Source organism: Physeter macrocephalus, chromosome 16 (genome assembly GCF_002837175.3).
Source record: "Physeter macrocephalus isolate SW-GA chromosome 16, ASM283717v5, whole genome shotgun sequence".
NCBI lineage: Eukaryota > Metazoa > Chordata > Mammalia > Artiodactyla > Physeteridae > Physeter > Physeter macrocephalus.
The window spans coordinates 14,516,546-14,541,124 of NC_041229.1; the positions used below are offsets into that span (position 1 = coordinate 14,516,546).

Sequence of the window (24,579 nt, forward strand, 5' to 3'; positions counted from 1 at the left end):
CTCTCTGTCCATGCAGAACTCCTGTCCGGAACTGATCTGAGCTGTCTTGGCGCCTCTATTCCCACAATAAGGTTAGGTCTGTAAATGGCGTCATGCCGACCTTAGCCTCCCTCCCCCCATCTCTTGCCCAGTGTTGAGTTATTTGACAAGGCACCTCCCTGCTTGAACACCCGCTTCCGACTCTACACCTTCTGTGAAGTGTGCTGCATGCACAGCCTTTGGTAGTTGGCCCTTTGGGGAACAAAGCAACAGGGGTGTTGTCTGGTGGGGTACAGGGTGCAGAAAAAGAGCAGCACGTGAATAGGATGTAAAACCTAGAGCAGCGAGCAAGAGTTCCAACACCAGCAGAAGAAAGAATGCAGATCTAAAGGTAACTCTGGGAAACGTAAGTCCCCCTCCATAATCCTTGGATGTGTGGGGAGTGACCCTGGCTCCCCGCTTGTGTGGGCTTGGAAGCAGAGGGTAATAACTGCAGACAGCTGAATGCTTTAGGGACATATAAATAGCTGATACACAGGTGACATTTTCCCTTAAAAGGATGCTCAAGACCAAAGCCGCACAGTAAGGGCCTTGGAAGAGGGTTGATTCTGCTCTTTTGGGGAACTTGGACCTTGGGGTTCTGGTTTCCTGGGTTACCAGCCTGGAGGACTCTGAGGCTGGCCCAGGTGGGGGAGGAGGTGGTGACCTGGAGAGTCTTTCCTAGGAGTGTCAGCAGGTGGCGCCCTAAGCCAAGCATGTCCTGGGGGGGCTAAGCCAGCAACGCGGGAGGTGGTTCTCCAGGCCACTTCCCAAGAAATGACTCACCAGGATGACTTCAACAGTGGGGTGTTCGTCACTAGGTTCAATGGGGTGAGACCCAGGAGGACTGTATCACTTGTTATATCTGAGGTGAGGGTGCAGCTGGGGGTGCCCTTCTTGACTCATTCATTCATCTGACATTCATCTGACATTCTAATGAGTGCCTGGACCGAAGGGACATGGCAAGCATTTCCACAAAGATACCCCTGTCCTGTTTCCTTCTGAGTTTGGGCAGTGGAGTGGAGGGTGGGAGTGAGGGCCAAAGACTGGTATCTGAACATGGAAAATGGGGGGTGTGGATGACACAGTGGAGAGCGCCCCAGCCCAGCCCTACCCACGGTTCTATCTAGTACTCTCCCTCCTTTGACATTGGGAGCCACTTCATGACTGTACTATGTCTCTGACATTTATTGCAAACTGTCCTAGAATCTGATCAGCTTTTTCTAAGTACATACTTCTCCACCCAGCTGAATGGTAAAACATGCTAGGTCAGGAATTATGTCTCATCTATCATGATTATCTTACCAACTCCCACCCCAGCCACTGCTTTCCCAGCATTCAGCACAGTGACTAGAACATAGGGATGTTCAGTAAAGATATGGTGATGATGATGATGTTGGTGATAATGATGATGGTGGTGATGATGATAAATCCATGGGCCGTCTGTATCGAGGTACTAGGAATGGGACAGAGGCCCTGCCTGGCAAGCCCTGAATGTCACAGATACTAATAGAGATGTCAAAGGTTACTGAGACAGGGAGGTGTGTGGATTGGACTTGAGGGTAATCAGCAGTTCTGCTTCAGAAGCAGCCATGTCTCAGGAAGCAGGTAGCAAAGAGAGGCCTCTCAGCGACGCCATCACTCCCCTCATTATCATCCTGTGCCTCTATACTTCAGAGGATGATGAATAAATTACATTTATCATAACAGTATGAAACCCCCTAGGCAAGAACTTAACCCTTAGCCCCTACTGGTTTGAAATCTCCCAGTGATAGAAGGATGTAAGGCAGTGTTACTCCCTGGGCACAATTATAGGTAATGATATTCATTATTCATTCATTCATGCGTGCCTACATGTATTCATTTGTTGAGCACCTACTATGTGCCAGATACTGTGCTAAGTGCTGAGATACAATAATGAGCTGAAACAGACATGGCCCCTGTCCTCACTGAATTTAAAATCTTGACAGATGTCAATCAAATTATCACACAAATATAGAATTACTAGTGTGACAAGCTACAGAGGAGAGGTATGTGGTAACATGAAAGCTTGTTCTAGGAGAATTTAGCCGGGAAAGGAGCCTCTCTGTCACCCCACAGAGGCAGGAAGCCAGCACGGTAACATGTCCGAGCAAAGCCAGATGTGGCTTCTACTGAGATCGCCTGACTTCCGTCCTCTCAGAGGCTAATTGACTGACTGTTTTGTATTTGGATTTGGGGGAGGTCATGTCCTGAAGGGCAGCTAGAAACACAAGCTCTACCACGTTAGGGGGTTGATCCAACAGCAAGATGCCCAGTTGCTTGTCCAGGATTCACTGATCATCTAATCTATCATTTTAAGTGGAAAGAGCTACTGAGGATAGGGAGATAAATGTTTTAGTTAGGATGATCAACTTGTCCTGGTTTACCTGGGACTCTCCCAGTTTGGGCATTGAAAGTCTCATGTTCTGGAACTGTTCTGGCTTTAGAACTGAAAGCTCCACATCCCAGGAACCCCCTGAGTTCTGGGCAAACCAGGATGGTCATTTATCCCAGTTCAAGCCACTGCCCAACTCTGCCTCTCAGTTTCCTCCTCTGTGAGATGAAGAAGTTGGATGAGAACAGGGGCTTCTCAGCCCCAGCTGCTCATTAGAATTACTGAGGAAGCACCTCAAAAATACCAATGTCCAGCTTCTCTTCCAGAGCGTTGGTTGGGGTGAGGGCCGGGTATCAGAGATGCTGGTGTGAGGCCAGGATGGGGAACCATTGCTCTCAGAATCTAGAGTCCTTTCTGGCGGTCTGATCCTCATTTGCGGTGAGTGTTATACCTGAACCCATTCGTTAATTTATCCCTAAGCTCAAGTGCTGGCCCGTGTGGCCTCTGTTGTTCCTGCTGACAACAGCAGGTTCTTTTCTTTTCTCTCTTCTCCTTCTCCCTTTGCTGCTCTACTGAGACAGGGAGGTGTGTGGATTGGACTTGAGGGTAATCAGCAGTTCTGCTTCAGAAGCAGCCATGTCTCAGGAAGCAGGTAGCAAAGAGAGGCCTCTCAGCGACGCCATCACTCCCCTCATTATCATCCTGTGCCTCTATACTTCAGAGGATGATGAATAAATTACATTTATCATAACAGTATGAAACCCCCTAGGCAAGAACTTAACCCTTAGCCCCTACTGGTTTGAAATCTCCCAGTGATAGAAGGATGTAAGGCAGTGTTACTCCCTGGGCACAATTATAGGTAATGATATTCATTATTCATTCATTCATGCGTGCCTACATGTATTCATTTGTTGAGCACCTACTATGTGCCAGATACTGTGCTAAGTGCTGAGATACAATAATGAGCTGAAACAGACATGGCCCCTGTCCTCACTGAATTTAAAATCTTGACAGATGTCAATCAAATTATCACACAAATATAGAATTACTAGTGTGACAAGCTACAGAGGAGAGGTATGTGGTAACATGAAAGCTTGTTCTAGGAGAATTTAGCCGGGAAAGGAGCCTCTCTGTCACCCCACAGAGGCAGGAAGCCAGCACGGTAACATGTCCGAGCAAAGCCAGATGTGGCTTCTACTGAGATCGCCTGACTTCCGTCCTCTCAGAGGCTAATTGACTGACTGTTTTGTATTTGGATTTGGGGGAGGTCATGTCCTGAAGGGCAGCTAGAAACACAAGCTCTACCACGTTAGGGGGTTGATCCAACAGCAAGATGCCCAGTTGCTTGTCCAGGATTCACTGATCATCTAATCTATCATTTTAAGTGGAAAGAGCTACTGAGGATAGGGAGATAAATGTTTTAGTTAGGATGATCAACTTGTCCTGGTTTACCTGGGACTCTCCCAGTTTGGGCATTGAAAGTCTCATGTTCTGGAACTGTTCTGGCTTTAGAACTGAAAGCTCCACATCCCAGGAACCCCCTGAGTTCTGGGCAAACCAGGATGGTCATTTATCCCAGTTCAAGCCACTGCCCAACTCTGCCTCTCAGTTTCCTCCTCTGTGAGATGAAGAAGTTGGATGAGAACAGGGGCTTCTCAGCCCCAGCTGCTCATTAGAATTACTGAGGAAGCACCTCAAAAATACCAATGTCCAGCTTCTCTTCCAGAGCGTTGGTTGGGGTGAGGGCCGGGTATCAGAGATGCTGGTGTGAGGCCAGGATGGGGAACCATTGCTCTCAGAATCTAGAGTCCTTTCTGGCGGTCTGATCCTCATTTGCGGTGAGTGTTATACCTGAACCCATTCGTTAATTTATCCCTAAGCTCAAGTGCTGGCCCGTGTGGCCTCTGTTGTTCCTGCTGACAACAGCAGGTTCTTTTCTTTTCTCTCTTCTCCTTCTCCCTTTGCTGCTCTCTTGGTCTCTCTACCTCTGATGCCTGGGTTCCTAACGCTGATTTGCCCACTAGGCCTGGACCAATCAATGATATCCCCTCCTCTGTCCTTCCTCTTTCTTGGCCTTCCCCTTCCCCAGCCTCTCTCAGTTCTCACCAGAGAAGCTGAAAGAGATCTCTAGGTTCAGATGTCCCCTCCGCCGGGGCCGGAGCCAGGCCCTGTGCCCTGGGAGTTCCCCTCCTCTCCCTCTTCGCAGTAGAGACCGTTTCCAGTGTGTGCCTCCGCCCAGTTGGGTCCTAGGGATCACCCAGCCCAGGGGCCATGTGGCTGCCTGGAGGCCTTAATTTCATTCCTATTTTGGGATCAGAGGCTGATACATAGCTCCCTGCTTCAGGCACTAATGTTCTCTCTGGCTACAGAAATAGACCAACAAATATATGGTCAATTGAGTTTTGGGCAAAGGTGTTAAGGTAATTCAATAGGGAAAAGATAGTCTTTTCAATAAACAGTACTGGAATAATTGGATGTCCAAAATGAAAAAAAATGGACCTTGACCTTTACCTCACATCAAATACAAACATTAACTTGAAATAGATTATAGATCTAAATGTAAAAGCTAAAACTATAAAAATTCTCGAGAAAAATAGGAGAAAAATCCCTTGGGTTAGAAAATGACTTTTTTTTTTAATTTAAAAAAAAAATTTTTTTTTGGCTGCACTGAGGCTTGTGTGATCTTAGCTCCCCAACAAGGGATCAAACCTGGGCCTGGCAGTGAAAGCGCCAAATCCTAACCACTGGACCACCAGGGAATTCCCCAGGAAATGACTTTTAGGTAAGTCCTGAGAAACACAAACTGTAAAGGAAAAAGTTGATATGTTGAATTTCATCAAAAATAAAAACTCTTTAAAAGACACTGTTAAGAAAATAAAAAGACAAATTACAGTCTGGAGAAAATATATGAAAACATATATCCAGAGTGTGTAAAACATATTCAGAATATATGGAGAACACTTATAGCTCAATAATAAAGAGTCAAACAATTAGATAAAAAGGGGAGGGAGCAAAAATACTTGAATAAACACTCAGTAAAGAAGGTATGGAAATGGCCAATAAGCACAAGAAAGAATGCTCAACATCATTAGATATCAGAGAAATGCACATTGAAACCACATTGAAATACTACTATACACTCACTAGAATAGCTGAAATTTTACAAGACTGACAATAGCAAGTGTGGGTGAGGATGCAGAGCAACTGGATCTCTCATATGTTGCTAGTGGGCGGTGCAAAAATGGTACAACCACTTTGGGAAACAGTTTAGTTTTTCTTATAAGGTTAAAACTTACCATGTGACCCAGCAATTCCACTCCTAGGTGCTTATACTCAAGAGAAATGAAAACATGTCCATACAAGGATGTACATGAATATTGATAGAAGCTTCATTCATGATAGCCCCAAACTGGGAATAATCCAAATGTCAATCAACTAGTAAAGGGACAAACAAATTGTGGCATATACATATAATGGAATACCACTAGCAAGAAAAAAGAACAGACAATTCCTATTTGCCAATATAGATTAATCTCAAAAACATTATGCTGACTGAAGGAAGCCACACACCAAGGAGTGCATGTTTATGATTACATTTATATGACATTCTAAAAAGGCACAAAAAATGAATCTGTGGTTGTCGGGGACAGGGAGTGTGGACAGAGGATTGACTGAGAAAAGGTATAAGAGAAACTTGGGGAGATGGAAATATTGTATATTTTGAGCACGGTAGTAGCTATGCAACTGTAATATTTTTCAAAGCTCATCAAACTTCATACTTTAGAAAGGTGAAGTTTATTGTACATAAATTACCCTTCACAAAATCTGATTTAAAAAAAAAAATCAGATCATGCCTCTACACTCCCCTCCCCCACTTCCACCACTTACTTGAAAGAACACAATGGCTTTTCATTGTTCTTGGAATAAAATTTAGATCCCTGCCTGTGGCCTACGGGACCCTAGGACCACTCTTTTCCTTCCTCTTTCTGCTCCCACGATGCTGCTCTCTTTTCCTCTGAGCTCTTCCTTCTGCCTAGAGCACTGCCTGATTGACTCTTTTTCATTATCCAGGGCCTTCCCTGACTGTACCATCCAAAGCAACTCCTTCATTTTGCTCCGTTTCATCAGTTTTCTTTCCATTGCTATGTGAAATGATCGTGCTTATTTACTTTTTCTGGCCTACTGCCTGTCTTCCTTTTTATAATTCGAGCTCCATGAGGACAGAACCTCATCTGTTTTCTTCACTAGAATTTATTCAGATTTTTTTCACCAGATTTGTCAAGAATCCCTAGCACCCAGCCCAGGCCTGGCACATAGGAAGCTCTCAAAATTATTTGTGAAAAAGTTCCTTAAAATGTTAAACACAGAGTTACCATATGACCCACCAATTCCAATCTTAGGTATATACCCAAGAGAACTGTAAACATATATCCACACAAAAACTTGTATATAAATGTTTGTAGCAGCATTATTCATAATAGCCAAAACGTAGAAATAACCCAAATGCCCATCAACTGATGAATGGATAAATTAAATATGAGATAACCATGCAATGGAATATTATTCCACAATAAAAAGGAATGAAGTATTGATACAAGTTATAACATGAATGAACCTTGAAAATATTATGATGAATGAAAGAAGCCAGTCACAGAAGATCACATGCTGTATGATTCCATTTATATGAAATGTCCAGAATAGACAAATCTATTGAGACAGAAAGTAGATCAGTGGTTGCCTATGGGGCTGGGGGAGGTAAGCTCCCCAGCTTACCTCCCCTGACCTCATAGCAGTCACTAATGGAGAGTGACTGCTAATGGGTGGGGTGTTTCTTTTTGGGGTGATGAGTGTTCTAAAATCCATTGTGGTGATGGTTGCATAACTCTGTACACTGTAAGTGGGCAAATTATGTGGGATGTGAATTCTATCTCAATAAAGCTGTTAATTTGTGTGTGTGTGGGGGATGAATTAATGAATCTCCTCCTCTGACCACTTCCTGGCTTTTAGGGGAGACAAATCAGGTAACACATGCCCCATGAGCTGGTCTATTCTGCTCTATTCTGGACATGCACAGTTGATGCAGGCGTTCCATCTGTACACACGCCCTGCCTACCTCTGGGATTTCATCCCCATGGAGCCCCCCATGAGAGACCTAATGGCAAGGGTGTCCTGGAGGGCCACACAGGGTCCAGGCCCAGGTGGGCCTGCTGGCATTTTCTCTCCAGCTCTCTGAAGCTAGAGCAAAGCATTCCCTTAGTCACTGGCTCTGTCACCCTGCCCGGGGTAATTACCCCTCGTTAGCCCCTCTGTGTGTGTCATCCACACATGTGCCTGATTATACTGAACTTGGGCCTGATGATTTGGGCCACATTGCAACACACCAGCCTTGGCCCAGTGAAGACTGGGAGAACCGGCTCTTCCAGGTGCTCAGGGTGAGTGGAAAGCCAGAGCACCCAGCACTGAGAAGAAAAGGGGACAGTGGTGACACAGGAGGGCTCTCTGGTCTTCCTCACTCCTCACCCCAAAACTGGAACCTAGAGCAGGTGGGGCCGTGGTGGTTCCAGCGGGAGCTGAGGATGGCTGGCTGGTTGGCCTTGTATTTAGCCTTGAAGCATTGAACTTGGTATAGGAGGGTCTGTGGTTTGGTGTTGAACCAAAGAAGCCTTGGGCAGACTTCAGACTCTGAGGTCTGGGCACAGGCCTGGGTAGAAAGGCCAAAGGCAGGAAGTGGGTCTTTAGAATCCTGGCCTCTCAAAGCTCTGCCATAAGATGTCAGAGGTTTACCCTGCAATCAGAAATTTAAAAGAATGATTCAGAAAAGAGGATCCCTGAGGTTCTTCCAGTCTGGCCATTCTGTGAGTCTGACCGCGAACATCCACTGAGCACTTGGTCTGTGCCATGGCTGTACACGCACCAGCTCTGTTCACCCTCACATAACCCCATGAGGTGTAGCCTATTCACAGTAATTTTTCTTCATGATGGGGAGATCAGGGAAGCAATTTAGTTATTAAGCAACTCCTGATAGGCACATAGTACAGACTCAATAAAGACTTGATGACTGATTAACTGATTGCTTAGATTTGTGCTAGACATTGTGAGGAGATGCAAAAGAATTATATCAGTCAATTAGTGAATACTTATTGAGTGTATAGTATGGGAAAAGTATCGTCCAATCTTGGAAGGGGAACCAGACTTCTTTGGGTTTTTAAGTGTCGGCAATTAATTCAGGTAAAAGTAATCCTGTCCAGATTCAATAAAATATATTGTGAAATAAGAAGAAATATATGTATTGGTCTCTGCACCCCACAGTTCCTGTCACAGGGCTCCTGAAACCCTTGTAAATAGGATGCTAGGAGAATCTTTGGTTTTAATATTTAGTCTTTGATCCTGGTTCTTGACACAGGGTTCCTAAAACTCTTTTAATTTCCTGGGTGATAGGAGTGTCTTTTCTTTGAATGAGGCAGCTCTGGGTGGGCTCTTGGATGGCTCTTGGTTGGGGGCTGGTCACCAGAAAGACCAAGCCATGATGAGAAGCTTGGAATTTTCAGCCTCACAGCCCCCATGCCCTAATGAGGGCAGAGGGGCTGGAAATGGGGTTGATAATTGATCATGGCTACATGAGGAAGCCTCCATAAAATCCCAATAGTGTGGGCCTCAGGGAGCTTCCAGGTTGGTGAACACATCCATATATTGGGAGGGTTAGGGCGCTACGGAGACAGAAGCTCCTACCCTCCCAGACCTCACCTATATATCTCTTCATCTGGCTGTTCAGCTGTGTCCTTTACCATATCTTTTAATAACGTGGTAAGTGTAAGTGCTTCCCTGAGTTTTGCGAGCTGTTCTAGCAAATAATTGAATCCAAGGGGGTGGAGGTCATGAGAATCTCCAATTTGTAGTTAAGTTGGACAAAACTGGTAGGTAAGCTGGGCCCCTACTACTTGTAGTGGCATCTGAAGTTGGGAGGCAGTCTCGTGGGATGTGACAGAATTGAGTTAAATTGTAGGACATCCATCTGGTGTCACAGAATTGCTTGGTGTGGGGAGGAAAACCCCACCATCTGGTGTCAGGGTGTTGTGGGTAAGGTAGTAGTGGAGAAATACAGGAAGAACACTGAGTTTCTCCCATCACACACATCTTAATCCAACTAGAGAGAAGCTAGTTTTCAATGTTTGTTTTAGATTTTCTAAGTATGGTAAAAGTTCCAATATCCAAGACTATTGAAAAAGTTGTGATTAAGAGGAAATTTGTATGGTAACGTACATTACTGTTTTACTGAGTGTTATCTCATTTAATCTTTAATGGGGTATTGTAACCCATCAGATAGGTATTATTTTCTCTCTTGCAGATGGAGAAACTGAGATTCAGATAGTAAACTTGTAACTAATGTGACCAAAGTTTCACCCTAGGGTGTTTTTTTTTTAAACCATAGTCTAGTTTACATTCGTAACCATTATGTTATATTGCCATATAGATAAGCAGCTAGCCTAGAATGGAAAACCAACCATAGAGAAAATTGGAAACTTCTCTATACAAAGAATTAAGTAACACTCTCTAAGAATCTTGGAGTGGACAGACCTTATTTAAATCTTCATGAATTCTCTGGAAGACAGAATGACCATTCATATTTCTATGTCTGAAGTCGATGTTGAGTTGGGAGACTGTATAGAGAGGCATAGAGTAGCATTACAAGCAGTTTCAGAAGTCCAACAGAGCTGTTTCAAACCCATTTCCAGCACTTACTAGCTTTGTGGTCTTGGGCAAATTACTTATCCTTTTTGAGCCTTGATTGCTCTTCATCTGTAAAATGGGTATAAAATATTTCTTTATAAGTTTGATGTGGCAATTAACTAAAACACTGTCCACAAAAAGGGTGCAATACGCATTAGCTATTCTTTTTCTGGTAGCAAAGTCCGAGGGTGAGGAGGGTGAGGATGGAGGAGAGTGAGGCTCTCACGGAAGGGTAAGCTTCATAAGGACAGGCATGATGCTGGGCTGCCCCTGCTATGTTTTAGTGGCCTGAGCAGTACCTGGTATATGATAGGTGCACAGCAAATAATTGTTTACAGGTGTATAAAAATTAAGCAAGATTTCAGGGGCTGAGTGAGTGAGCTTTGATTTGGTAAGTGAAAGGGAACAAATCTCAGCAAAATGATCCATGCACTAGCTTTAAGGTCGTGGGTCCTGAGCCTTCTGTCTTTTTTTTTTTTTTTAACATCTTTATTGGAGTATAATTGCTTTACAATGGTGTATTTGTTTCTGCTTTATAACAAAGTGAATCAGTTATACATATACATATGTTCCCATATCTCTTCCCTCTTGCGTCTCCCTCCCTCCCACCCTCCCTATCTCACCCCTCTAGGTAGTCACAAAGCACCGAGCTGATCTCCCTGTGCTATGCGGCTGCTTCCCACTAGCTATCTATTTTACGTTTGGTAGTGTATATATGTCCATGCCACTCTCACTTTGTCACAGCTGTGACAGAGCCTTCTGTTTTGACTCAAGAAATGGATCTAAAAGGTGCTACAAACAGTTTTGGATACAGCCTACCAGTGGGTAGTCCAAAGGGTAGTCACAGCCCAAAAGGCCGATGGAATCTGGATGTTTTCAGGCAAACATCAGCTGGAAACCTTCTCCTGCTCTGTGTAACAGCCTCCATTCAGTGCTTCCGTGATTAAGGGTCTCCATCAGAAACTGCTAGAAACGTCAGGACCCCTCAGTGTGGGAAAACTAAAGCTGAAAAAATAAACCCAATATAAACTTATAAAACTTGGAAGGCTGAACTGAATTCTGATGTGTTACAAAAGAGCACATCTTAGGGGTCAAAAGCATTGAGTGAAGTCATGCTGTAGGGAGATCTGTTCACACAGAGTTTTAAGCTGATAGTAATCACATTCTATATCCTTAGAGTACGTCAGCGTTTCCCAAGAGCCATCTCACAATATCATTTGATCCCTGAGGGACAGGCAGAGCAGATCATACCTTTGCTGGATCACAGCTGAGAGAACTAAAGTGAAGTGATTTGGCCAAGTTTCCACTTCTGGGAAGGAGCCAAGCCAGGGCTGGACCTGGGTCAAGGTGCATTGTCCCTAAGCAGTGCTCTAGGTTGGATATAAAGATAGTTTCAAGGGAAACGTTTGTCTTCATGAATTTTATGTTGATCATAATTATTAAGGGCCCCTGTTTGGGGTGTACCATTAATGTGAAATGCACAGACTTGGAGACGTTTCGGCTGCAGCTGGGCCCAGCCAAGCCACCAGCCTTGGGACCTGGAGCCTCTCTGGGCTTTCCTGAGATCACCTGTCCTGTCTGCTTTGGAGGGCTGTCCTAAGGGCTAGAGGAGATAAAGAGAAAGTGCTTTACAAATGTGATTATTCAATGTCTTAATATCCATGTGCATAGAGAAAAATAAATCATATTCCTTTAGATTAGTTTGTTCTAAACTGAGAAGTCTTTTGAGAGCCAAAAAAGCAGAAAGGCTCATGTTCTCTTTCCAAATTCTGAATAACCTATTGGAGAAATGGAATAATGTAGTTGCATGCTCAGACTCACAGACATAGAAAACAAACTTATGGTTACCAAAGGGGAAAGGAAGGGAAGGGATAAATTAGGAGTTTGGGATGAGCAGATACAAACTACTATATATAATAGAGAAGCAACAAGGACCTACTGTATAGCACAGGGAACTATATTCAATATCTTGTAATAAACTATAATGGAAAAGAATCTGAAAAACTATATATATATATATATATATATATATATATATATAACTTAATCACTTTTCTGTACACCAGAAACTAACACAGCATTGTAAATCAACTATACTAGCAAAAAATATATATATATATATATATATATAACTTAATCACTTTGCTGTACACCAGAAACTAACACAGCATTGTAAATCAACTATACTAGCAAAAAAAAAAAAATCTAAAGTTTCTCATGTTATCTAGATTTAAAGTCTGTATAACTTTGTATCTTTTAAAAAATAATTCATATTCAAAAAGCCAAAAGTTCAAAATTCATAACATTTCCCTTTCACTGAGCAAACAATATAAATGTCTATCTTTTGGTGACAGTTGGCAAAACACAGGATGATTAATCTGGGCACCTGCAGGGGTTCACCTTCAGTGACTTCACACTTATCATCTGCTCTGATAAAAACACATCTGAAGCAGCTGAAAAAATGAAGCTAGGGAAAGAATTACATCCAAAGGAAGTGTTCCTTTTAAAATACTCTGAACTGTAAAGAATATAGATAAAGGTTCTAACAAGAATGTACATATTTAACATTCTGTACTGTTTATTATCAAAACAGTGTATTGATATTTTGGAAAATTTAAAAATATGATGATCCATTATACCCGTCTATTACAACAGACACTGTCATAGTAAGAACACAGATGTGGAAGCAGAGAATGTGGATTTGAGCATTAGCTCCATCCTTCATAAGCTGTTGACAGTGGAAAGTGTATTTCTTTGACTCTTTGCTCCCTGTTGCAAACTGCAATTGTGTTCTGAGGACAAAGTGAAATAATATTCGTGCAAGTGCTTTGCAAATGTGAGTTATTATTTCCTGGTGTTCTTTTTATATTTAACCATGAAAAAAATATATAGTTTCTCCTCATAATTCTTATTTACTGCACATTGCACCTGTTTTTGCTTTTTCTCTGGGTTCTGACCACCCTTCTGTTCTGTCTTCCTGGGCAACCTTTGGCAGCATTTTCTTCTTTCTCAAACTGTAATTCTATTTCTTTCTGTCAGATTCTCTGTTCCTCAGCTCTTGTGCAAGGATCTCCAGACTGCCTGGTCACCTTCATTGACTCTCTTCTCTTGTGCCCAATCTCTCTACTTAGAGATTAGGTTCTCCAGAGTTGATAGGGACCTCACTTTTTAGAGATGAGGAAGCTGAGCCCTGGTGCCCCTGAGAAGTTGCTCAGCAATAACAGAGAAGCAATAATAGCCCAGTCTCGAGTCTTAGCCCAGGGCTTTCTCCACCAAACTGCCAGCAAAGGACCATTTTCTCTGGACTTTGAATTCAAAGCATATGTCTTAGCCCTCTCCATACCTGCTCAAAGCACTACCTGTTGTTCAACCAAATTTTGAAATTATATCATATCACAATGGCTACTACTTATCGGTGGGTACTATGTATCAGACCTTGTGCCAAATGTTTTATACAAATGATTTCAGTGAATGGACATAACTACTCTATTTGAGAGGAACCATTATCCCCATTTAAGGAAACTGAGATTCTGAGATGGGGAGTAACTTGCCCAAGGACACAGAGGTAGCACCTGAAGAGCTCTGATTCAAAGTCTGACAGATCTCAAAGTCTGTTGTACAAACCACTCAACACTTCCTGCCCTGAATGTTCCTTTGAGGACTCTCACACTCTCCTTGGCAGCCCCAGAGTGCCAGGCTGTCTTACTGCCTGTCTCTCACACCTTCTGGAATCCCACCTCCTCCTCCAGAAAGCCTTCTCAGATGGATCAGAGGGGAGTAGAGATGTTCCTGTCTGAATGTGGAGTCTCGTGGTCACAGCAGTGTCTCATTCGTCCTCACTCTGTGAGTATTTGAATGTGGCTGTGTGCAGGTGACCCATGTTTGCCTCTGCAGGACTTAATCCCCACCTGTCTTTCAGCACCGCTGGTCTGTGGGCAGCTGCTTCAGTCCTGCGGAAAAATTAGCAGCAGCCCAGTTGGTGGTTCTGGTGAACCACTGGTTGGTTTTTATCTCAAGGAGGAGCCTGTAGATATTGCTGTGGGGACAGTGGCTCTGGGACCACACTTCAGGGGTGCCATAGTGCCCGTGGACCTGCTTTTGGAGAAGTCCATGGAGGGAGGAGGACTTGACATCACCTCACACCAGGAGCAAGTGAAGGAACTGGGTGTGTTCAGGTGGGCAGAGTGCTGACTCAGAGAGTCACCAAACTGTTCCCTCAAGTGTGAGAGGGGCTGTCATGCTGAAATGGGGTTTGACTTCTGCAGGGAGGGGAACTGGGGATACAGAAAAACGGGTGTGGGCGAATCACGAGGAAGAGCAGCCGCGTCAAACGCTTCTTTGGAAACAGGTGGCACCTAAACAGTCAGAGCTGTCTCCAGATGGTGGTGTTTTCCACTCCAATCTGGGCACAGCTGGGTGACTTCCAGGTAGGAGGGTCACAGATGGTCCACCGGAGAGGACTTGGCTGCCCTGGCCCGGGACACCCTGGAGGGGCGGGGCCAGCCCTCCTCACGGCCCATGGCCCACTGTTTAAGGGGCTGGGGGCCAGAGTGTGCCACAGGGAGTCCGGGGTTCTGCCAGAGGCTTTAAACCTAGTTTATCCCATCTAATCACGGATTTGGGGTGATGCAACCAGAACAATGATGGTTACGGGGAGAAGAACAGGGCTTGGTCCCTCTCTGCCTCCTGTTGGTCCTGAACAAGACAAATGGGGCAGCAAACTCCATGACTAAGGGGAACGCTGGCTCCTGGGTTGAGGGTTCTAGACTCTCTGAGGCCCTGACCTGCTGGGGGGGTCATCAGGTGGTCCTTTGGCCAAGTTCAGGCTTTCTGCCCACCTTTCTTTTCTGGGTGTGGCTGGCCTTCCTCCCTCCCCTGTCCCTATTACTCAGCCAAGAGGCCCCATATCTGCTGGATGTGGGGAGCCTCAGAGTTGCCCCACCAGCAGAGTCCCCTGCCAGCCTTCCTTAGGCTGGCTGAGGGGCTCTGTTTAGGCTCATGAGATGTTTCCTCTGGGCTTGAAGAAAAAAAATACAGCCACCCTATCCAGCCTCCCCTTATAATATCCGGGAGCACCCTTAACCAAGCACCTGGTGTGGGTCCAGGCCAGTAGCCTTGCTGGTCTGGGCTCAGGGAGGAGCTCTGGGGTGGGGAGAGCAGGAGCTGGGGGAAGAGTCCAGGCTCTGGGGCGGGGCAGGTGTCCTGGCCCAGGGGGTCTCTCCTGGTGACTTATTCCCTTGAGGGTGGGCTTGTTGTCTCCTCTCTGCCTGGCCGCTAAGTATGTGATCTGTGTGTCCCAGCTTCCCTTCGACCTGGAGGGAAGTCCCTCTGTTGAGCTCTGAGTGATGGAGAAGCTCAGAAGTGGGCTACACAGGAGGGATGGTACTCAGAGCTTTCACGGAGGGAGCGGGGAGGAAATTCACAAGTAGGGCTGATGAAGGAGGACTCACGAACCAGGACTGTTGACAACCAGGTGGCACAAGAATGGCCAAGAGCCCTGTTTCCTGGTCTGTAGCCCCAGGAAGGAGCTTGCAAGGTGCTGGGTAGAGGCAACTGGAGCGGCCATGAAAGCAGAGCTCTAGGAGCTTAGTCTCGAAATAGTGAGATTCCTGTCACTCCTCGCTCTCTTGGGGCTGCCTTGAGGCGTGTACGTGTTTGCATGGATGATATATTTTCTGTAAAACTCCCTCCACCCTAAATGGAAATGACCCAGAGGCGGGAAAGGACCAGGCTACTAAAAGCCTGGAGTCCCCACTGAAGGGGAGGTAAAACGTAGAGCAGATGAACACCTGGGCCCAGCGCACTGCTCCACTCTGGGTGGAGAGTCATCGTGATCAGGTCTCTGGAGGCAGGAGGGCGGGGAGGCAAAGGAAAGGGGGTAGTCAGAGGCATGCAGGGATGGCACGGACGGGGCCTCCTTCCTTCCAAGGAGACAGGAAGAGGCAGAGCAAGGCTGGAGCCGGGTGCAGAAGCTGGGGTAGGTGGTTACTAAGGCCAGCTCTGTTGGGGGAAGAGTCCAGGCCTTGTGCCACCCCAGGACCTTCGCCTCTGGAAATAGGAAAACTACCAGCAAAGAATTTCATGCCTCAGTGTCCCCTGGCCCCCCCCTCCAAGCCCCAGCGCGGGATAGTGCATGTTCCCCCCACCGCCCGGGGCAGGGTCTCCACCCTTCCGTTCTTTGCCACCTTCACCTCCAACAGCTGCGGCGGGGCCTGGTGCTGAGCTGTCAATGCTGATCGAACTGAACAGATGGCTGATGGGCATTTCCACGTGGGTCACCTGGTTTGGTCAGCAAGGACCCTGGGACGACTTGTATCTCTGATGGACCCAAGGAACAGAGCAAGAGATACAACCCCCGTCTCTTCAGAGCCTCCCCAGTGCCGGACACATTCTCTGGGTGGCTGTGTCATCACGGTCTTCCAGAGGGTGAATCTAAAGACCTCCAAGTTCACGTCGCTGGCGTTTACCTCCGAGGTGGGGTTTCCACCCCTCCCCCCCACCACGGGCCCAGAACCCCAATCCTGAGCTCTTACCAGAGGACAGGGGGGACCTTCAGGGAATGAAGCTAAGGGTGACCCTGGGAGGCCAGTGGTCTGCCTGAGAGACAGAATGGGGTTCCTCAGGTCTGGTCTATGGAAGGAAAGGCCCAATGCCAGTCTCCAGCCTCAGAGTCCCCGGTGGCCTAAGAGGGGTTGGGTACCTCCCTAGGAAAGAGGGAAGAGGAGGTGCTGAGGACACAATTCGGCGTCTCCTCGGGACCGGATGACCACGTGGGAGGGGCCCCTCTGCCCTGGCAGGCTGGTGGAGGGAGGAGGCAGGGTATGGGGCCTGAAGCTGAGTCCTCTTGGAGAGCCAGGGCAGTTACACCCCAAATAACCCAAGATTGGAGAACCCTACGGTCTCTGCCTGGGCCCACCATCCTTCTGCCTCTGGATTCCATTTCCTTCAAGACAGCTTTGGAGCCGACAGTTTCCACTCTGAGCTAGAAATTCCTGTTTTCTTGTATGTAAATGGAGAGAATAGTAGTCACTTCCCTTGTCTTTGCTTAAATGTCACGTCAGTGATCCCCTCCCTGACCTTCCTGTTTCAATTGTAACTCTGCCTGCCCAGCCCTCTCGATCCCCTTCCCTGCTTTGTTTTGCTCTATGGCACTTTCCACTTTCTGCTACACTGTATCATCCATCTATCGTCACCACTGTTGTCTATCTGTTTTAAAAATTCGTTTTGTTTGCACCAACCCACCCCAATGCTAGTGCCACAGGGCCGGGGTCTTTGCCGAGTTTGTTCACTGTGTCCCTAGTACTTAGAACAGTGCCAGGAACATAAGAAGCACTCCATAAATACTTGTTGAATGGATGGGTGAAGGATGGATTCATAGGATTGTTGTAGGAATTAAGTGCATTGCTGTATGTAAAGCATTTCATAGGACACCCAGCACCTTATTATTATTGCTGCTGCTGTTGTTTGTTAGATGTGACTTGTGACGTTTCCTCAGCTACTTGGCTCTCTGTTTCTCCATCTGTAAAATGAGGAGATTGAATCACTAGATGAACTCTGAGCTTCCTTCCATCTCTAAGGGTCTGCAGTTCTATGATCTCTGTGCCCCCAAATACTCAGCGGCTGGAAAGTTCTTCCCAAAGCTTACATTCTGCTGTTCTCAGCAGTTCTGCTGGGTGTGGAGGTGCTAACTCTCCCTTCACAGCAGCGCTTCCTCTGTTTCTTTAGACTATTTCTTTCGACAGGCTGGGGCAGAGGTAGGGAATCATGAGTCAGCATGGTATTTCTTGGAATGGTTTCCATTCCAATATATGTATGTTTTAGTTTCATTGGTTTTGATGTGTTGTTTCATAACATTTTATTACTTTCAATAGAGGCAATTCATTATGTGCATAATTAGAAGCCATTTGGTTTTAATTTCCTTGTTGAGAGTTGTTGTAGAAATAAGCAAAGTTCAGGAAAAAAATTCTTCTTGCCAGACCATGTGCCCTGATTTGGGATTTGGGCATGTGGTCCTTGGAGATGAAGTTTCACTCTGTCCTGCCCTAGGTAGGAGCTGGTCCCTGATCTTGGACGATCCTTCCGGGGACAGGGCTGTACCTCAGAGGGCTCAGAAGCACCTGTTTTAGGGGCCCAGGTTGGCATGGCTAAGATTGTCCTCCCAAGGCCTGGGCCATTTCTCCCCAGAATCCCCCTCTGAAAAAGGTGGTCTGGAACCCCTGGTTTCCCCACAGCTGACTCTGTGGGGACAGCTTTGGGAATAAAGGTAGCTTCATCCTCCCAGTATTTGGTATTCGCTGAGTAACTGGGATGGCCTTGGAGGAGGGGCGAGGGACAGGTCTGGCTAGTTCTGCCCTGTTGTTCATACACAGGATTACCTCACATGTCCCAACTGGCTTCCCCGCCCATCTGGTGAGGGCTGGCCCTCAGCCCTCCAACCCCCTTTTCCTTACCTGCCTGGGAAGCCAAACATGGATCTTCCCGTCAACATCAGCTGAGCCTGGAAGCTTCACCCCTCCGGAGACCATGGAAAGAGACAGCCGCCTGGTGAGTGCATCTGTGGAGCTTGGGCCAGAACCTCCTGGCACTGAGGAAACAGGGATGGGGCTGGAAGCTAGGTGGGGCGGCGACAGATGTGCCTCGGTTTCAGGCGGAAACTGAATGTGCCCTTTCTAGTTTGAAGCTGCTGGGGGTCAAGATCACGCAGCCTCCTTTTATCATGGTTCCTAAAAGGGGCCCCATGGGAGGAGAAGCTGATGGGATTTGGGGTCCGGTCAGCAAGCACCCCAGGGCTGTGTGGCTGAATCCTGGCGTCCCGCTTTGTGGCCCCTGAGAACCCCAGCCAGGAACATATGTGCTGTTGGGACAGCTTTGCTGGTTTGAGAATCATGGAAGCTTAGCATTCTAACTGGGCTTCAAGGTTATCTTTGGGTAACCCTCTCACTAGACTCATAAACCATCTTGGAAAAGGTGGCATTGAAGATCTTCAAGGGGATTTTGAACTTCTCTTGGTCATTATTTTCAGGCTTAATAATCTTCATGCTTGGAAAGTGCTTCCTTGTGTCTAACCATGATTCCTTCTGCTACAACTAAGATTACCTCCCTCTTCTGTTTTTTGGTAGAGAGCAGCTAAGTGTCCTCTGTGGAAAAGCCAGTCATATACATGTGGTTTCCAAAGGTTTTGTTCAACTATTCCTCGGCTTTCTTTTCTTGAGGGACATTCCTCTGTGCTCTTACTTCTCCTTGAGTCTTATTTTCTGCTCATCTCCACCTTCTTTTGTACTCTAGTGATGTGGTAGAACCTGGGACTCTGGGAAGGATGGGCCAACTCTGGAACTGAGGATCAGCTTAGCCTATGTTCTGGCTGATAGTTGGCTTGTGGTCCATTCTGAACCCCAGATGTATTTCTGAAAACTCTACCGTCATCGCTCCCACCATTCTTCCAGCCCCTCCTTGACTTTTCTGTCCCAGGCTTTTTCTCCTGCGCTCTGATCTGGTCTCCTTGGCCCATGTCTCTGCCTCACCGAGGTCATTTGACCCTAGGCCTCTGGGGCTCATTGGAACCTCTGGTGAGCAGTAAGGGGGTTGCAGAAGGCAGAATGGAGTTTTGTTTGAGGCATGTCGGGAAGGTGAACCCATGGTCACAGCCATGGGTCATGTTCCTTGGTAACTTGCTGGGAGCCTAAACTTGATGGTCCCTAGACACAAGGGGTGAGAAGCGCTGAGCTATGTGAAGGGTGGTAGGGCCAGTCCCTGGGGCAGTGTGATGGGGGGGTGGGGCACCTGCTAGGAAACTCATCTCTCCAGAGTCAGGGACCAACATGGAAGGTCACCGGAGGGGCACAGGGTAGAGTACAGGCTTTTCATTATTGATAGAATAAATGTCACATGGTATGGCAGGTCCCAGGTTCACTCTGGGAGACTTACCTTGGAATGAAAGAACTGAACCATTACTTCCTTATTTAAAGTTCTTAGATTTGACCCCTTATTTAAGGTGGAACCTCCAAGATAGTGAGCCTCAGGTGGGGACAGAGAGAGCTTCCTGAAGATCTTAAGCTTATCTGCAACAGATTTCTTAACACTAATTAAATTGAATAAGAGGAGACTGGGAGTAACTGGTCGTCTAAGGCTGTGCCTTTTTCCCTGAGGACTTCATTGCAGAAAGATGCATTGTGATTTTTGACTATCAGCTCAATAAAGTAGTGAGAAAGATGGTGGCCAATGGACTTAAGCCTGATGAAGCTCCTGTGTGAGCTGGTTGGGACTTCAGGGGGATCTTAGAAAGAAGGTGGAGAAGGCTCACTGCTTCTTTGTGTTCAAGAGAGAAGCTGCAGGATGTGGTGGACAGGACACTGACCAAGTTCCAGGTCAGCAGTGACTTTGGACCAATCACTTAACCTTTCTGCACCTTAGTTTCCTCATCTGTGAAATGGAATAAAAATAGTATCTACTTCAAGTGGTCTTAGAATAGTGTCTTTCACATAGTAAGTCTCTTTTATAAGAACATCTGGTATAGATAGATAGATAGATGATAGATAGATAGATAGATAGATAGATAGACATGTATTCACAGAGTGAAGATTTTTCACCATCATCATTATCTAGGGTCTAGTCCTAGCTCCTCTAAATTTGGACAAATATCTTCTGCTCTCGGTGCCTCAGTTTCCCCACCTACAAAAGGAGAGGGTTGGACAAATTGCCCCCTGAGGCCCCTTTCTGGTTCCATGACAGTCTCTGGAATCACGTAGAGTGGGATTACAGGTGCGCCACACTGGATATGCGCATTTGTTCCTGAAGAATAGTGCATACTTTGTGTTTTTCAAAAGGCGTCGCATGCTTAATGCTTAAAGAAGTGTCATGTTTATTAAAGAAAGACTGAAGTTGACCCCCTGATAAAGCAACAGTCCTCTGTAGAGTGGATTTTCTTCTACTGGGTCTTTTTTTTTTTTTAATTCATTCATTCATTCATTCATTCATTTATGGCTGCTTTGGGTCTTCATTGCTGCACACGGACTTTCTCTAGTTGCAGCAAGCCAGGGCTACTCTTTGTTGCGGTGCACGGGCTTCTCACTGTGGTGGCTTCTCTGGTTGCAGAGCACAGGCTCTAGGTGCGCGGGCTTCAGTAGTTGTGGCACGTGGGCTCAGTAGTTGTGGCTCGTGGGCTCTAGAGCGCAGGCTCAGTAGTTGTGGCACACAGGCTTAGCTGCTCTGCGGCATGTGGGATCTTCCCGGACCAGGGCTCAAACCCGAGTTCCCTGCATTGGCAGGTAGATTCTCAACTACTGCACCACCAGGGAAGCCCTGGGTCTTCATAAAGTGGAGCCGGTTTTCAGTCAGCCCAAGACCACAGGTGCTGTGCACTTGAGAATGGCTGGAGGCCCCAGGGCTGGTCCAGGATGAGGCACCGTCTTTAGATGGGGCTGGGCAGGTTCCCAAGATGGCAGACCAGTAGGCTCAGGTCGCTCTGCTATCCCCTAGACCCCAAAGTGCAGGCACCCCCAGGACTCCTAGCACCTGCCCTTTGTCCCTGCAGGTATGCAGCCCTCACCTGAAACCTCTGTGTTCCATGTTGGCACTGGTGCCAAGCAGCCTTACACTGGGCCCAGCCCACCCTGCCTCCCCCTGTGTTGTCCCTGTGACCTGGCAAATGTAAGCATGAAATGTGTGGGAGTGTGTGTACGGGGCTCTAGGCTGGGTGCTGGGTGAGAAGGCTGACTGATGTAACAGTAGCCACTTGGCTTAAGTGTCCTGCTTTGGCAAAACAGTTTCCTCTTGGTATGGCAGCAACGGGGGTGGGCGGTATCCAGCCAGGCAGGGAGGGATGCCAGCACAGGGAACCCAGGGCTTTGTCAGCCAAGTGGAGGCCTTGGCGATGCCAGGCGGCGGCTGGCTCCTGTGATAGGGAAGCAATACCCAGGACTGTCCATGGGGCCCCCATTACGTAGCAGCCCTGTTACCACCCCAGCCTTGGCAGAGAGGGGGCGTGGGGAGAAACTGAGGCACCAAGGTCCTGGGTAACCAAACGTTATTTGTTTGGCAGTAGGGGGTACTCCATGCTCTTTAAACTATTTGATAAATGAATGAATGAATGAATGAGCAGGAAGGTATTTTGATTCTAGTCTAATAGGGATCCCCAAGGTTTTTTTATGTGTATAAGAGACATCATAAACTAGAAGGAACTTTAGCACCCAATCAGGCCTGCAATTTTCAAGTTCTTTGTAGTAGCAGCCTCTTTGGTTCAAATGAAATCTTATGTGGAACCCAGTGCATAAAACTGAAAAAAAACCCACTGCTCTGTTTGAAGTGGGGTAAAGGACTCGAAGCTCTTTACCTACAAGCTGGCCTCCAAGGCGTCTCCACGGAACTTCTAATGCTCTGTAGAAACTTGTTTGAAAACAGCTGATTGTCCGGCCTTTTCCTTGGTTGGACCCAGAAGGGAACGTGACTATCCCTAAGGTCATGGAGCTGGTTAGGAACAGAAGCGGGACCCCCCGGAGCCTCCTGTGCCTGGGGTGAGGGGGCCTCGGGGCTCCGGCTTCTTAGTCTGGAGCCCAGTTTGATTCCGGGCCGACTGGGGCCCCTGAGGTTAACGTTGCATGTATGTGGGGCGTGCTGGTGGCTGCGTGGCAGGAGGTGCTGGGAAATCTGCCTGTGGGTTCTGAGGGGGCCTCTATCTGTGCGGTTTCTCTGGATCCAGGGAGCGGGGAGGGTAGGACGGGACCCTGTGTACCTGGAGGTGTAATGAAGCCTGGGTTGGGCAGTAAGGATGGAAAGAAGCATGAAGCACTCCGATCCAGTCCAGTCCACACTGGAGGGGGTTCAGGCTCCCCTGCCATGGTCCAGGGGTTCCCCACGCTCCCAACAGGCAAGGAGGCTTTTTAAGTTCTGTGAAAGGGGGCTCCTGATCTTTCTGGGTACCGCTTGTGCTTCCGGTGGGGATTGGGGAGCACCTCATCCTGCGTAGCCTGCAATACTGGGGTGCCGGCCTGGGGTGCCACCCTTTGAACATCCTTGATTCTCAGGGTCACTGGGGGAGAGACGCTGCCACAGGGGCCTGAATCTAACAAGGGTCCTTCCTTGCTGGAGCTTGGTAAGGGGCAGGCACTGAGAGAGGTGTGCCACAGCCTGAGGACGGCAGTCAGGAGATCTGGGTTCTGGTCCTGGCACTGCCCCCAGCTGGCTGTGTGATCTCAGACAAATCACGTTGCCTTTCTGGGCCTTCATCGCCTCATCAATAGGAAAATGGGTTGGACTAGAGGGTTTTCGAGATGCTTCTAGCCCCGTGGTATGCCCAGCCTGAGCGTGGCCCGGAACTGAGGAGGGAGGCCCAGTCAGCTCGTGCTGGACTTGAAGGGGCCCCGAGAGACATGAAACCGTGTTCAAGTCACTGCAGGTGGACATTCTTAAGCCTAGCGTGAGACTTTATTCTAGGGTTCTTCTCCCTGTAATGCCAGGTGCTCTGAGTGACCCACAGTGCATCTGGGCCAGAGATCAGGCTGCCGCCTATGGGTAAATAACAGTCTCTACGGAAAGCCCAGGGCACAATCCATGGGGGGAGCCACATAACCACTGAGGCGAAGCAATCTAGGAGGTGACTGTGACATCACTCAGCACAGCAGAAGCTCCCTCCTCTCTGGCACTGCTGGCTAGGCCTGCAGGAGACCCAGAGAGGCCAAGGGTAGGACCCACTTGGGGGCTTGTTAACTTACTCCCATCGCCCACCAGGTAAGGGCCCAGGGCAGAGCTGCCACAGGAAACCGTAACACTGGCCCAGGTGCCATGGGCTGGGGAATCTAGCCCGGAAACTGTGGTATAGAGGGCAGTGGTCCGGGTGCAATGGGTCTCGGGTTTTAGTCCCTCTTCTGTTATAAGACGTACCTGAGCGACTCTGAGCAAAGCACACAAATATTTTGGGCCTCTCCTTGCTTGTCTATAAAATGGGAATAATAATCCTTATCAGCTCCTGTCCAGGAAAGTGCTTGGAACGAGCCCCAGAGCCAGGCACTTCTCTTTTCAGGCCTCTCCCTGGCTCATCCGCTGCTGCCTTCCTGTGTCCCTGCCCTGCCCGCTGCCTCCTGCCGCAGAACGTCTTGAGGGGACTGGATGAGTTTTGAGTAGGGGTCCCCGGGAGCTGCAGAGACACAGGCAGGTGGCATCAGTGACAGCCTGGGGTATAGCCTGGTCCATGACACGGTGAGGGTTCGTGGCTGTATTAGCCCAGGGGGTAACCCCAGAGACCACGCCGGGGGTGGCAGGGGCAGAGAGGCAGAGAATGATTGGCAATGTTAGGCCAGGGAAACGGCCAGAGTCACCCATGCTTTGGCTCTGCCCTGTGCCCCTGTCCCCCTGAAGACCGAGGAGCCTCTGGTCTGCAGGCAGGTTGTGGAGAGTCTGGCCTTGGTCATCTGATTCCCAATCCTGGGTCTGCTGCTCACCGGCCAAGGCTAGGAGTCAGGCCGGTTCTGTCTGGGCTCTGTCCC

General features: G+C 47.6%; 1 protein-coding gene across 4 annotated transcripts in view; it reads left to right on the forward strand.

Moving 5' to 3' along the window:
- Nucleotides 1–18,409: 18,409 nt before the first annotated feature.
- Nucleotides 18,410–24,579, forward strand: part of TMPRSS13 (transmembrane serine protease 13) — a 31,285-nt gene continuing 25,115 nt past the window's right edge. For 3 of the 4 annotated variants that reach the window (XM_055091449.1, XM_007101816.3, XM_055091451.1), the window contains exon 1: nucleotides 18,410–18,646. In XM_055091449.1, coding sequence (XP_054947424.1) covers nucleotides 18,410–18,646 — 237 coding nt within the window. Of the gene's footprint in view, nucleotides 18,647–21,632; nucleotides 21,749–24,579 lie in introns of all 4 variants that reach the window. The other variant, XM_055091450.1, reaches the window with a different exon arrangement.